This window comes from Malaclemys terrapin, chromosome 1 (assembly GCF_027887155.1).
Source record: "Malaclemys terrapin pileata isolate rMalTer1 chromosome 1, rMalTer1.hap1, whole genome shotgun sequence".
NCBI classification, from domain to species: Eukaryota; Metazoa; Chordata; order Testudines; family Emydidae; genus Malaclemys; species Malaclemys terrapin.
The window spans coordinates 203,927,813-203,943,296 of NC_071505.1; the positions used below are offsets into that span (position 1 = coordinate 203,927,813).

Below are 15,484 nucleotides of genomic sequence, written 5' to 3' on the forward strand. Positions count from 1 at the left end.
CGCTTTTTGTCGGCGGCGCTTACTACCACCTCTGCTGGTGGAGTTAGAGCGCCGATTCGGGGATCGATTGTCGCGTCCCAACGGGACGCGATAAATCGATCCCCGAGAGGTCGATTTCTACCCGCCGATTCAGGCGGGTAGTATAGACCAGACCTCAGTGAGACAAGGTGGGTGAGGTAATATCTTTGTTTGGAACAACTTCAGTTGGTGAGAGTGACAAGTTTTTGAGCATAGATAAAACACATTCACAGTTAAGCTTCTTGTTTAATTTTGGAGATTAGTTTAACAAAAAGGAGCATTAACATTAAATATTTTATATTGTAGTAGCATCTAGAAATCACAACTGGCTTGAGCTGTACAACCACATTATACATGACAGCTCCTGCCTCAAAAAACATACAATCTAATGCCCTGGAACCTGTGCACACTAGCTATCTGTGATATGGACACAAGCAAATAATTGGAAGTCACATCTAATATATACTTTAGCAGTGGCAGGATGGCAGTTAATGTCATGGAGAAGTATTATTGCATTGACTCTAGAGCTAAAAATTATTGATATTTGAAATCTGTTATGAACAGCAAACCATAAGACTGATGACAAACTAGAAACAGATAAATATCTTTTTGTGTGCCCCACTTCTCACATCCCTCTAATTGTCTTCATGTGTACTGTTGCAAACATGGGATGCTTGTAGTGGAAATGAGAGATGAAGAAGACCTAATATTCCTTTTAGTTTATTTTGTAGTGCTTTATCCAGGCCATATTCATTAAATAATTATAGAAATTAACATTGCATACTCTGGGAATGTTTGATCCCATATGTATTGGATGATCCATGTTTGGTCTGAGGGTTTTATTTATTTTATATTTTGGGTCAAATTGAGGCTGGGGAATCCTACTCAGATCTAAGGAAAGAAAGCATGCCCAATCCTGGAGCATCGCCACTATACAGCTGTCAAAAATCCTCCAACAATGCCCATGGTAGGAAGACTGAATAGGCTACACAGCTAATGAAGCAGGCTGTCCTACAAGCAGCATAGTCTAGTGGAATCAGCATAAAATTGGGAGTAACACTTGAGTTCTAAGTCTGATTCTGACACTGATCTTCTGAGTTCCTTAGGGAATGCAATCCACCCAATTCTTAGTTTTCCCATCTGCAAATGAGGGATAATACGATTTATAATTATCTTGACAGAATTCAATTTTTATTTTTTTAATACTTTCAGTGGGTGATATTGATATTTTTAAGATTTCCTCCCCTATTTTTAGTGTTCACAGTTGCATGAAATTACAAGTTTTAAGCATTTTTTGATTGATTTAAATGTTTACAGTTGAGGGAAATTATGGGAGGTGTCAGACAATTATTTAATGACCGCAGACAGATTAAAAAAAAGAAGTTAAAACTTTAAAACACAAATTGCCAGCATCACATCTAAATATATAAAATAAAAATTCTTAAATCAAAAGATCATAAAAGATAAAATATATTACCTCCCCCATGTTATCCTTAAATCAAAGACAAGTAAGTTCTCAAGCAGCATTTTTGTTACTTTGCCATTCTGTAAATTTCATTTGTTATCAATGGAAATTTCTGTTTTCATTGGTTCGTGTTTGTTGGGTGAAATCAACATTTACAGATAAATATCTAATCCTTCCAAGCCTATTTATAGCATCTAAATGGTGTGGTGAAGATCATTTAATGCTTGTTCAGCACAGTAAATGGATAAAAGTACTATATAAATGTTAATTACCTTTAGTAATAAAACCCTTGTCCCTGGAAGTGGGGGAGAGGAAAGGATTCTATATCATCTTGTTTTCTCTTTTTTGGGGTGTAGGGGAGAGGGAGATATGTTACAATCCATGGTTACTGCCCCCCCCACACACACCCTTCCCCTTCCCCCAAAGCAGCTATTTAGGCGTTACTGCAGCCATAGATCACAAAGCAGAGAGAAAGAGGGACTATCATCCGCACAAGGCTGGGGGACTACCATCTACACCAGGCTCTGCACCAGGCCTTTCTTTTAGCCTGTTCATGCTATTCCAACCCCATTGGAAGACCTCACAATTAAGACATTTTGTAGTAATCCAGGCCTGAGTTTAAGGGCAAAAGGCAACAGAAACCTTCAGATCAATGAATTGACAATTAGTTGCAGACGAAATAATTGAAAGATGCTTACTGCGCGTGCACACACACACGTACACGTAATGACAGGAAGGATAGTACTAAAATGACTCAGAGGGAGGAAATGCCTCTAAAAATTAAGGCAGTTTAGGCACAGATATTGAAGAAATGACTGCAAGATCCCACCTAGCCAGACACATACATACAGGAAATGACTGCAATCATAATTCTGCGTTGACAATCACAGATAGGTAGAGGAGATAAGAGAGCACTGAAGCTTTGACATGCGCATAAGAATTAACTAACTACATGATCAATGCCTATAAGAGGCAATTAACTACATGATCAATGCTGTTTGAGCATACATATATGGGATGACAGCAAGAACCATTCTGCTTTAATAAATACAAGCAATACAGGAGATGACTGCCGATTGGACACAGAAATATATACACCTCTACCTCGATATAACATGAATTCTGATATAACGCGGTAAAGCAGTGCTCTGGGGGGGCGGGGCTGCGCACTCTGGTGGATCAAAGCAAGTTCAATATAACACGGTTTCACCTGTAACGCAGTAAGATTTTTTGGCTCCCAAGGACAGCGTTATATCAAGATAGAGGTGTACTACAACACTAGATGATGCCTGGCTGGGTCACTGCTGCATACATAGAAATATACATAAAAGAGGTAAAGAATGTCATGTTAAATTCATTTAAGATTCCTAAACTAGAGTTTACAATATGAGTCCATAGTTCCACTTTCCATAACATAACTAGAAAAGGAGGACTCACTGTATTAATTATCTTGAACCAACTAGTCACCAAAACTTAGAATACCATGTATTACAAGAGCCACAAATAAATTCTAGTGTATAAATAAACATAGCAACCCATTCATTCCTTTCATTCACATCATGCTGTGAAATAACTCTTTCAAAACAATATACATGACTGTTATTTACTATAAAAAGAAAAGTGTAGATCACCTAGAGGGCTAGGCTGTGTGACTTTCAGGGACCCTACATGGAGAACAACAAATGGCTTTCTAATTAAAAGCATTGTGTTAAATAGCTATTATATATTTCAAGATTAGGCCATGACTGCTTTATATCCAATCTCTCCTCTTTGTTTTCAGACAGCATCAATGCAATGGACATATGAGATCAATGGGCTGCCTCCACAGACCACACCACCGACTGCGTCAGCAAAAGTAGTTTCTACTAGTGGTTACATGAGGTCAGCCACAGTTCGACAGCGCAACTTTTTACGTGAAAATCTGAAGCTAATTACCACTGGAGTATCCTCCCCTGTCAAAGGTGCACCGCTGGTCTTAAGAACAAAATAAAAATATACTAGTCTTAATTTGCCATCTGTGGAAAAGTAATCTTTTGTAAAATCAATTATAAAGACCCAAGGAGGACTTATTTTAAAATTATACATAATGTCTTGATATTTTAAAACCATCCTGCTTTGATGGTGGCAGTGGGGAACTAAATGTATTTCTTTCTGTCTTGAAGAAAGGTCTGTCTGGTGAAAAAAGGCCCCTAACCCTCAAGGTTAGTTCAATATTATTTGTTTGGTAGCACATTTATAGTAAAAAATTAGAGAGTTTCTAGTGAAAACTCTGTCACTTTTCTGGAGCTTTAAGATGTTCCGTTCTCAATCAGATGTAGGATTTGAAGTTTCTTACCTTTACTCATAAAATTAATGTGTCTTGCATTAGGTTTTAAGGGTTTTTCTATTATAAGAATTTATCTTAAGTTTACCTGAAGTTTGGGTTTTTATGAATGTTAAAATAGATTCATATTATATTTTTTCAAATACAAAAGGATTTTAAATTTGTACCAGGAGGTTTTTAAATATAAATGTATCATACAAATTGCTTTATAGCATAGCAGTGAGTTCCTTTAATTTGGGCAAAATAGATTTGGAAAAAACCGTAAGGTTTTAGGGCTTTGGGCTAATGCTGGGCTTACTAAAGCACTTCAGTTTTAGTAAGTTTTAATATGGGACACCACAGTTTTGCACATAGTGCTCACTATGCACTATATCACTCAGCACTATATCCACACAAAAGTAAACAAGTCAGCCTCTGATTTCTTTCAAGATAAAGCACTTACACAGAGTTTGCAGCAATCTGATAAAGTTAAAGTGGTTCACACAGCATATGATCATAGCCTGAATGGTTTTTCGATTCTAATGCTTTGGAAAATGTGGAGTATTTCACTGAATTTAAATCTCCCTGCATTATACAAGCCGAGATTAGATTATTACACACAAAAACAAGGAGGAGGAAAAAGGTGGAAGAGCAGTAAACAGGAAATAAAACTTACCTCACAGTGTTAAGCAAACATTCTACACATCCATTCAAAACATACTGTACTAATTCCAAAATCAAAACTACACAAAAAATTAGTGAGGATGGCTGTTCAGATTTTATTTCCTTTATTAAACTAGAACTGTCAGTCACGCTGTACTTCCATGTATAGTCAAGAATGATTAGTTAAAGAGAGAGTTTGGTGTTGCAGTGTGTAGATTGTCTTTGCACCTGGATGTAATGTGGGAGATGATGTCCATGTAATCTTTGTTTGAAAGGAACAATTTGGCAAGTGACCTCGATTCTTCAAGGGCTTTCTTTATTCATATGCACTATCAAGACTTTTTATTCTTAATAGATGGCTAATTGTAACTATTCCCTTGTTTTCAATGGTGTGATTTAGATACAGAATACAAAATGATGTGGCAATTGTACATGTTTTACTGGCACATCTATGGAATGACCATCACTACTCAGGACTGGTGAAACTATGAAAGACTTATGTAGGTCAGTGCAAAAAAAGCACCAATAAAATTCTTTTACCACAATGTGCTACATGTGTTTTGTTTATGCCACATATTTTACAGAAATGCTCCTATGAAAAAGTTTTAAACTGTTATATAATAGTTATTACTACTTTTTAATCCCTCGGTCTTAAATACAATGGGCCTGATTCTGACAGGATACCAGTATAAAATCAAGAGTAACTCCACTGAAGACCATGAGTTACATAAGCATAGACTAGAATCTGGCCCTGTGAATTCAAATGTAGAGGTAGAAGAAGAGAAATTAGTACTGCTAAAATGTATCTAAAATATTTTTTTTATTTATAAAAGATGTTGCAGTTGTGAGGTACAATATCTTATGAGATGCCAGGCCTAGAGATGTTGCTATGGGCTTGTCTTCTTTTACCAGTGGATCGACGCTGCAGCGGTCAATCCACTGCAGGGGAGGGGTTGATTTAGCAGGTCTAGTGAAGACCACTGATCACTCTCCTGTCGTCTCTGGTACTCCACCGGAACGAGAAGCATAAGGTAAGTCAACAGGAGAGTTTCTCCCATCGACCCAGTGCATATAGACACAGCAATAAGTCGACCTAAGGTATAATGATACCAGCTACATTATTCACGTAGCTGGAGTTGCGTCACTTAGGTTAACTTAACCCCGTAGAGTAGACCTGCCCTATATCTCATTTGGAAAGCTATGTCTTTGTAGTAAAATAAAACAAAACAGTGTATGCTGGGCAGGGAGAGATTGGAATTTAAATTTGCCATTGATTCAGGACTGATTATTGGTCTTTTTCAAGGCCTGTTTTTACCTGAACAAAACATTTTTTTAAAAATGACAGCTGTTTGCAAGATATTCAAAGTGTGTGAAAATGTAATCCTGGCAGAGATGGATTAGTGGGCAAAGTGCAGATGAGGTAATCAAAGGTGAAAGAAAATAAATGCAGTTCACTCCAGGATTACAGAAATAAAGGAATTGATTCTATGATTATTTTGTAAACATGTGGTGTTTATCTAACAGGTCTAATCTGTACATATGGCATAAGCACCATCATACACACACAGAGACCATAAAGATGACCTCACAGCTATGTTCTATACAGTGTTTCAGTTTAATACATTTTGTACTAACATGAAAATTTCCTTCCTGGGAATCCTGAACTAGTTTATAGATTTTCCACATATTCAAATTCACTCATGGGTTACACACAATCAGCCATTTGCCTTGCTTGATGTTACTTGTCATAGTATCTAACAGAGTGAAAGAGCTTAGGGCAACTTTTTTGCAAGATAGATCATTTGTATTCTGGTAGCATCCACAATATGATAGATAGATTAGATAGACTGTTGCTATATTAATAATGAGTTTCCTTACATTTCCCGGCTTCATGTTTTCTACATCCAGAGGTGATGTGATAAAAATTAGCTCTTGGTAACAAAAAGGGACTACTTTCCTCTGTATATAATCAAGGAATGTGATGCCAATAGTGTTTACAAGTGTCTTAGTATTGTACATCGTAATCCTCGGAAAGGGTGCCAGAAGGTTTTCTGGGTAGATCAGTATTACTTGTTAGAACCTCTCTATAAAGAATTTCACTAGGCCAACTTGGCTTCGTCATGGTAAAGGTTGTTAAAAGGAAGCTGGCGCCTGAAATGACAAAAAATGCTGCTTCAGGTTGGAGAGCCTGACCCAAAGCCATTAGACCTACCACTGTAAGAATGCAAGCAAAAATTTGGAGCTAGATGGCCCCAAAGAGCAATTGCTGTAGAGGTTCAGGGCTAAGAAAAGAAGTCCTCAAGAACTATCTCTGTTATAGGGTAGTGTTAGAAACTGATGATTTGTCCTTAAAGGAGACCTACAGTAGAAAAGTCTTTCCAAAGAGTTCTATCTAAGGAGGAGGAAGAGGACGCAATGTCTCACGGCTCATGTATACTATTACAACAATAATCTAACAGGGTAAGAGTGACAGCTCCAAACTCTTTAATACCACCTCCACCCATTACAAGCAATTAGTGCCAAAGACCTGCAGAAGAGAAAGGACAGGATAAAGTGCTTTACTTTGGCTGTTACTCTTTTCTCATCTTCAGCTCCCCTTTAGAAGGACAAGAGAGTGAAAGAAGGAATAGCTCGCTCACAAACCCATCTTAATATATATAAAGATTCAGTCTATCCATAGGGGGAAATGTGTGTCTGTTGGGAATTGTAAGAAATATTTGATCACTCAAGACCATTAAAAACTCAAAGGGGTATTGGACACATCAGATTTCCAACTCTTTGCATTCAAAATCTAATAATTAAAAGCAGGCAGTGTAATTCTCATTAACAAAAGCGCATCCCTTGAACCACCCATAACTTAAACGAACAATTCAGATAGCAGAATACTATCAGGGGAAATCAAAAGAAAAGTCTCACTACTAAATATTTATAGCTCAAATGCAGATCCTTCAATATTGTAAAGGCAATACCTAATTTGTGTCACAATTCAAACATAAGGAGATTTAAATAATGCACTAAATTCTACTACAGGCCAGTCATTTCATGCTCTTTCACAAGATAAGGCCTCTGAAAGATTCAGTGACTCAATGAAGGTGCTTGGATTAACAGATGCCTGGAGAAATCATCATCCCAAAATCAAAGCCTACACTTGCTTCTTCATCACAAAGTATGGTCTGAAATAGTTCTTGTTCCTCCAGCAGACATATTGTAAAGCTTAGACTGTAAGATTCCCCCTTCTTTTCTCTCAAATCATTGTAAGTACATAAATATAGCCCCCATCCCCATGGTATCTGTGCGCCTTTCCACACAAGCAAATCCTAGATCTTACACCAAATAATGACAACTTTTGGTTGACAAACAATTTAGTCAGGGTGGATGAGGTAATATTTTATTGGAGCAGCTCCTGTTGGTGAGAGCTGGTCCAATAAAAGATATTGCTTCACCCACCTTGTCTCTCTAATACCCTGGAACCAACACAGCTACCACAACACTGCATAAAACAATTCATAGGAAGACATGAGGTATGTATTACACAAATTAAGACTAACTGAGAAGTGTCCCTGGTAACTGTACAGGAATCACCTTAGGAAACATAGGAATTGCCATACCAGATTGGACTACTGGTCCACCTAGTCCAGTAGCTTGTCAAGGGCCAGCACAAGGGCCTTGCAAGCAAGATGCAAGAAGCTTCATAGTGGACAATTATGGAAAAAACTTCTTAGACCAAATTTCTTCCTAACCCCCATCATTTAGTGGTTGACTTACACCCTGAAGCATTAGGGTTTATAGCCTTTATCAGGGCAAATAAAATATTGACTCAAATGGATTTGCAACACCACCCACAAAGTGTGTCTGTGCATGCAACAGTTAGCCCTTTCAAGACACTAAAAAAACACTTTCAATGTGTCCAGGTAAAGGAACTGGCATCACAACTTCTTTTTCCTGACTAATACATGTGTGTGATACCCCAGGCTCAACATCTGGCCTCTCAGGACACCACAAATAGATAGCAACAGAAAATATCAATTCTCTTGAACAAATGCTTTGAGATTACAGGTCTAAAACCATTTGAACAAATGACCCAACTGTACAAACTAGAGAGGTTGTATTTCCATAACTATCTGCAGCCCTGCATGATGCAGCAACAGACCAATCACTGCGTAAGAGACAGAGAGGATTAGAATGCCAAAATCACAGTGAAAATGACTCTTCATAGCTGCCGGCTTCCTCCGGGCCCCAGGGGTGCTCAATTCCCCATTCTGTCCCAGGACCTGTCCACACCTACCCCCTTCCCCCAAACCCCCACCCTGCCCTGCCTCTTCCCACCCCCACTCCACCCCCAGCCTCGCCCACCCCTTCTCCCAAGTCCCCCCGCCGCCTCTTCCCACCCAGTTCTGCCTCCTCCCTCAAGCGTGCCCCATCCCCGTTCCTCCCCCCAGGGCTTCCTACATGTCGCAGAACAGCTGATCGCAGCAGGCGGGAGGCACTGGTAGGGAGAGGAAGAAGTTGCTTGGCGGGGCTGCCAGCGAACAGGAGGCTTGGGGGGGAGAGGGAGCTGGCTGCCAATGGGTGCTCAGCACCCACACATTTTTTTCTATGAGTGCTGAGCACCCATCAGCACAGGCATACCACAGTCTTGGAGAAAATTCCAGTGGCAAATAAATCCCATCTGTCTTCTACGGCCCAGTTATCAACAACAAAATTAATCCAAGCATCCCTGCTTTTTGCTGCAGTGGTATGTCTCTCTCTCTCTCTCTCCTCTCTCTCACACACACACACACACTTTTCCAGAACTGGCCTGATATTTAACACTTCTGGCCACACATATCCAATAGCCTGCAAAATGCCTTCAATACACAGTTTGATAAAAATCCAATCTATTGGATTCTAGGAAATACCCGTCACTCTACTCCCTTTAAAGCATTTCAAAATCCCAATTATTCAAAAATTTAACAACAGCTGCTTGGAAATCAGTGTAGTTAGAAAATCAATTTAAAAATAAAAATAAAAACATTTATTTTAATTGGATTTTTTAAATTAAATATATTTTTCTTTTAAAAATGAAACCTATTTCAAATTACATTTGAAGTTACAACATCTATATCAAGGCCTATACTGTAAATATTAAAATAATTTAAATAAAGAATATTGTGCAGTACAAAGATTTAAAGTAAATCAAGCCACTGAACTGGGGGAAGTCACTGGCTAAGCACTGGGAAACAGTTTGGTGAAGTGCTAAACCAGCTTTTGACAGCAATACCCTCCTCTGCAAAGTTAGAGTGAAATTATTCTTCATTTCAGTTTATTCAATTAGTTCAATTTAATGACTAGCTCATTGAACGTTCAGAAACTGATTGGGAGTTGAAAAAGCAGGAGAGCTTGTTTAACTCTACCACTCTATAAATAAAGATGAGGTGTGATGACGAGATCTACTAGTTCTGAAATCTGGAAGGACATGATGACCAAAAACAATCAATTCAGTTCACTTACTACAGATAATATTTCCTCTGTTTAATAAGTCAACTAATTGTAATGAAAACGTGATAAATATGTATCTAGCATATTTAGGATATTTTATTTAATAAAAATAATTTTTGTAACATTGATTTTGTTTATTTTCACTGAATTCCATTTTCTATCCAAATACAGCTTGACCCATATCATGAGTAAAATAATAATCTAGTACAAGAGAAATACATTATTCACCATTTTATTCCATAAAAAAACTGTAAAAATTAAGAGTGAATAAATGTATGTGAAGCCAAATTTCTTAAGTGTATAGATACAGTATATCCTCCTGGTTTGCAAAAAGAAATTCTGTATTTAGTGTACATTTGCAACTAAATGCAAACTTTACATGTTTTAATGGTTACCAACCAATCAACCTTTCTTTAGGCAAATAACTAAAAAGTACAAATGCAAAACAAGAATAAAAACAGATATTTAAATTAATTACTTAAATTAATCATCCTTCAGGAAATGCATCACCATACTTTGGTTCAGAAAACGGAGTCCTTCATTCGAGATCTGCATAGATGAAACATAAGCAATGGGAAACACGGAACAAATGACAGCCTCAATCTGACAGTCCGAGGACTAGTTCAAGGAACGGTAGGCCTTTGTACATGCTCACAGCATACAAGAGATCAAGAAGCAATACACAACCTTGAACCCAAACTATCACTGCAAAATGAATCTGGCTTTCAAAGAAAATGACAATTCAAGCAAACATCTTATATATCCACGTGTGTACAATGATGCCATACCAAGCTCACAAGGGCCTGTTCTATAACTAAAACTTGGATTAACTGAGCTATGTCATTTAGGGGTGTGAAAATTTCACACCCCCAAGAGATGTAGTTAAGCTGACCCAAGCCCTGATATTGACCGTGATACTTTAACAGAAGAATTCTTCCTTTGACCTAGCTGCCACTTCTTAAGGGGATGAATTAAACTACATTGACAGAAAACCCCTTCTGTTGCCATAGCATCAACACTACACCGGCACAGCTGCAGTGCAATGTTTGTGCCACTGAAGCACTTGTAGTATAGATGTAGCCTATGTCTGTGTCTGCCTGCTACTTGTTAACAAGCTGATTTATTACCCCAAATACTGGTTTGAGTAACTAGCAACAATGGACTGTTAATTTATCTGTGTTATTTCCAACATTTGCTTTTCAATGCCTTCCTGTAACTATACTATTCCTTTCATGTCTGGTGTTAAAAAAAAAAACCCTCAAAAATAAGGGAGTCCAGCTATTTTGGGTCTGGATGCATTTATAATTATTCTGGTGCTGTGGAAGGAACTGGTGAAGCTGGTGCTGGTTACCACTTATTGAATCTATGTGTTGTCTTGGTTGATAGGAGCACGGAGAAATTATACTGCAAGCACTGTACAGTTACTCCACTGTCTTGAGAGGTAAAAAGCAGGGATGAAGTTCTTTGGTGTCTTGCTGAGCTCTAATTGGCACAGGACCAGGCAGGAGGAATGGGACAAGCATGGCCTGAGACATTTTTATGTCCCCTATCCCCCGCTTTACCCCACCCCCAATCATGGGGCCAGCTGGGAATCAGGCAGGCAACTACATAACTTAGGCCTGGTCTACACTACGACTTTAATTCGGATTTATCAGCTTTAATTCGAATTAACCCTGTAACCGTCCACACAACGACGCCATTTAATTCGATGTAAAGGACCCTTTAAATCGATTTCTGTACTCCACCCCAACGAGCGGCGTAGCGCCAAAATCGATTTTAGCAATTCGAATTAGGGTTAGTGTGGCCGCAATTCGATGGTATTGGCCTCCGGGAGCTATCCCACAGTGCATCATTGTGACCGCTCTGGACAGCAATCCGAACTCGGATGCACTGGCCAGGTAGACAGGAAAAGCCCCGCGAACATTTGAACTTCATTTCCTGTTTGCCCAGCGTGGAGAGCACAGGTGACCACAGATACCTCATCAGCACAGGTAACCATGCAGGCTGATAATCGAAAAAGAGCACCAGCATGGACCGTGAGGGAGGTACTGGATCTGATCGCTGTATGGGGAGAGGATTCAGTGCTTGCAGAACTTCGTTCTAAAAGACGAAATGCAAAAACTTTTGAAAAAATTTCCAAGGGCATGATGGAGAGAGGCCACAATAGGGACTCTGAGCAGTGCCGCGTGAAGGTCAAGGAGCTCAGACAAGCCTATCAAAAAACAAAGGAGGCAAACGGTCGCTCCGGGTCAGAGCCGCGGACATGCCGCTACTACGCCGAGCTGCATGCAATTCTAGGGGGGGCTGCCACCACTACCCCACCTTTGTTCGTGGATTCTGGGTCGGGGATAGTCTCGACGCCTGAGGATTCTGCCGATGGGGTAGAGGAGGAGGAGGAGGAGGAGGATGAGCTTGCAGAGAGCACACAGCACTCCATTCTCCCCAACAGCCAGGATCTTTTTATCACCCTGACTGAAGTACCCTCCCAAGCCTCCCAAGCCAGTACCCAAGACTCTGACCCCATGGAAGGGACCTCAGGTGAGTTTACCTTTTAAAATATAAAACTTGTTTTAAAAGCAAACGGTTTTTAATGATTACTTTGCCTGACTTTGCATTCGCGGTCAGTTCAGCTACTGGAAAAGTCTGTAGCTACTGGAAAAGTCTGTTAACGTGTCTGGGGATGGAGCGGAAATCCTCCAGGGACATCTCCATGAAGCTCTCCTGGAGGTACTCCGAAAGCCTTGCCAGAAGGTTTCTGGGCAGTGCATCCTTATTCCCTCCTCCATGGTAGGACACTTGACCACGCCATGCTTGCAGCAAGTAATCTGGTATCATTGCCTGACAAAGCCTGGCAGCGTATGGTCCCGGTGTTTGCTGGCATTCAAGCAACATCCGTTCTTTATCTTGTTGTGTAATCCTCAGGAGAGTGATATCACTCCTGGTAACCTGGTTGAAATACGGGAACTTAATTAAGGGGACAGAGGTGGCCGTTCCTACTGGGCTGTTTGCCTGTGGCGGAAAATAAATCCTTCCCTGCAGTTAGCCAAGCGCAGATGGGAAATTGGCCCTGAAGTTTTCCGCGTTTGGCTAGCAGGGATCTTCCCTGTTACCAGCCACGCGGTGGGGTGAGGGTACCGTGATCATCCCAGAGAATTCATGGCGAGGGGGGGGGTCGGCGGCGGGGGGGGGGTAGTTTGGTGCCTGCAGGGATCTTCCCTGATACCAGCCATGCGGTGGGGGGAGGGGTACCGTGATCATCCCAGAGAATTCATGGCGGGGGGGGGGGTTAGTTTGTTTTCTGGTGCTGCTGAATGTTAACAGAAAAACCGCAGCACTCTACTTGCCTGAAGGGGCCCAGACAAGCCCCCCCACACTGCCCCCCCCCCAACTGGCTGAGATTGGCCAGGCTTCTGCAGCACTCTACAGGCTATGCTTGGTATGTGGGAAAGGAGGGTGCAGAAGCTGTAAAACAATGGCTTACCATGGCCGCATGCAAGCCGAATTCTGTTGCCCAGACCTGTGATCTCTAGCAGCAAAGCCACAAACACTCAGCATTAAGAGGCAAAATGCGACCTTGCACAGAAATCACATGTGCTATGTAATGTGAACAGTGTTGGTCACCGTGAAAGAGTATAAGCATTGTTCTGCAAAATGTAGCTTTTAAAACAATTCTCTCTTTTTTCCCCTCCCTACAGCAGCTGCAAATTCCTCAAGCCTCCCTCCTCCATCCCGAAGGTTATCACAGATAAGGCGTCGTAAGAAGAAGACGCGGGAGGACATGTTTTCTGAAATTATGCAATCCAGCAGGAGTGACAGAGCTCATCTGAATGAGTGGAAGGAAACAGTTTCAAAGTATAGGAAAGAAGTCAGTGAACGTGAGGAGAGGAGGGACCAACGTGAGGAGAGGAGGGACCAACGTGAGGAGAGGAGAGACGATCGAGATGAGAGATGGCGGCAGGAAGACCAGAGGATGAAGGATGCAACGCTGGGGCTGCTCCGGCGTCTGGTGGAGGTTCAGGAATGGCTGCTGGAAAACAGACTGCCGCTTCAGCCCCTGTTCCACCCTCCCCCCTCCCCATGTTCCGTATCCTCCTCACCCAGACGTGTAAGAACGCGGGGGGGGAGGCTCCGTACACCCTCCCATTCCACCCCAGTAGACAGCCCAAGCAAAAGGCTGTCATTTTTTTAACCTTTTCTTTGTGGCTTTTTCCTTCCCAGCAATCCTCCTCCCAAATACCACCCGGGTTCCCTCCCTCTTTTTCTAATCTATTAATAAAGAATAAATGATTTTTAAATGATAGTGACTTTATTTGGTTTGAAAGAAAGCTGGGGGAAGGGGCAGGGTGGGTTCCTTACAGAAAATCAGTCAGTAAAGGGGGAGGGTTTTCATGAAGGAGAAACAAACAGATATTTCACACTGTAGCCTGGCCAGCCATGAAACTGGTTTTCAAAGCTTCTCTGATGCACAGCGCTTCATGGTGTGATCTTCTAATCGCCCTGGTGTCTGGCTGCGCGTAATCAGCAGCCAGGCGATTTGCCTCAGCCTCCCACCCCGCCATAAAGGTCTCCCCCTTACTTTCACAGAGATTGTGGAGCACACAGCAAGCAGAAATAACAATGGGGAGATTTCTTTGGCTGAGGTCAGAGCGAGTCAATAATGAACGCCAGCGACCTTTTAAACGGCCAAATGCACATTCTACCACCATTCTGCACTTGCTTAGCCTGTAGTTAAACAGCTCCTGACTCCTGTCCAGGCTGCCTGTGTATGGCTTCATAAGCCATGGCATTAAGGGGTAGGCTGGGTCCCCAAGAATAACTATGGGCATTTCAACATCCCCAACGGTTATTTTCTGGTCTGGAAAGTAAGTCCCTTGCTGCAGCCCTTTAAACAGAGTAGTGTTCCTGAAGACGCGAGCGTCATGAACCCTTCCCGCCCAGCCCGCGTTGATGTTGGTGAAACGTCCCTTGTGATCCACAAGTGCTTGCAGCACCATTGAAAAGTACCCCTTGCGGTTTATGTACTCGGTGGCTTGGTGCTCCGGTGCCAAGATAGGGATATGGGTTCCGTCTATTGCCCCACCACAGTTAGGGAATCCCATTGCAGCAAAACCATCCACTATAGCCTGCACATTTCCCAGAGTCACTAACTTTCGTAGCAGCACCTGAGTGATTGCTTTGGCTACTTGCATCACAGCAGCCCCCACAGTAGATTTGCCCACTCCAAACTGATTCCCGACTGACCGGTAGCTGTCTGGCGTTGCAAGCTTCCACAGGGCTATCGCCACGCGCTTCTCAACTGTGAGGGCTGCTCTCATCTTGGTATTCTGGCGTTTCAGGGCAGGAGACAGCAAGTCACAAAGTTCCATGAAAGTGCCCTTACGCATGCGAAAGTTCCGCAGCCACTGGGAATCGTCCCAGACCTGCAACACTATGCGGTCCCACCAGTCTGTGCTTGTTTCCCTTGCCCAGAATCGGCGTTCCATGGATAGAATCTGCCCCATTAACAACATGATCTCCAAAGCACCGGGGCCTGTGGTTTCACTGAATTCTGTGTCCGT

General features: G+C 41.6%; 1 protein-coding gene across 1 annotated transcript in view; it reads left to right on the forward strand.

The window, feature by feature from the left end:
* Nucleotides 1–4,159, forward strand: part of CFAP47 (cilia and flagella associated protein 47) — a 643,784-nt gene extending 639,625 nt beyond the window's left edge. The window contains exon 64 of the mRNA XM_054005907.1: nt 3,264–4,159. Within this exon, the coding sequence (XP_053861882.1) occupies nt 3,264–3,473 (210 nt within the window). The 3' untranslated portion in view covers nt 3,474–4,159. The remainder of the gene's footprint in view (nt 1–3,263) is intronic.
* Nucleotides 4,160–15,484: the final 11,325 nt, after the last annotated feature.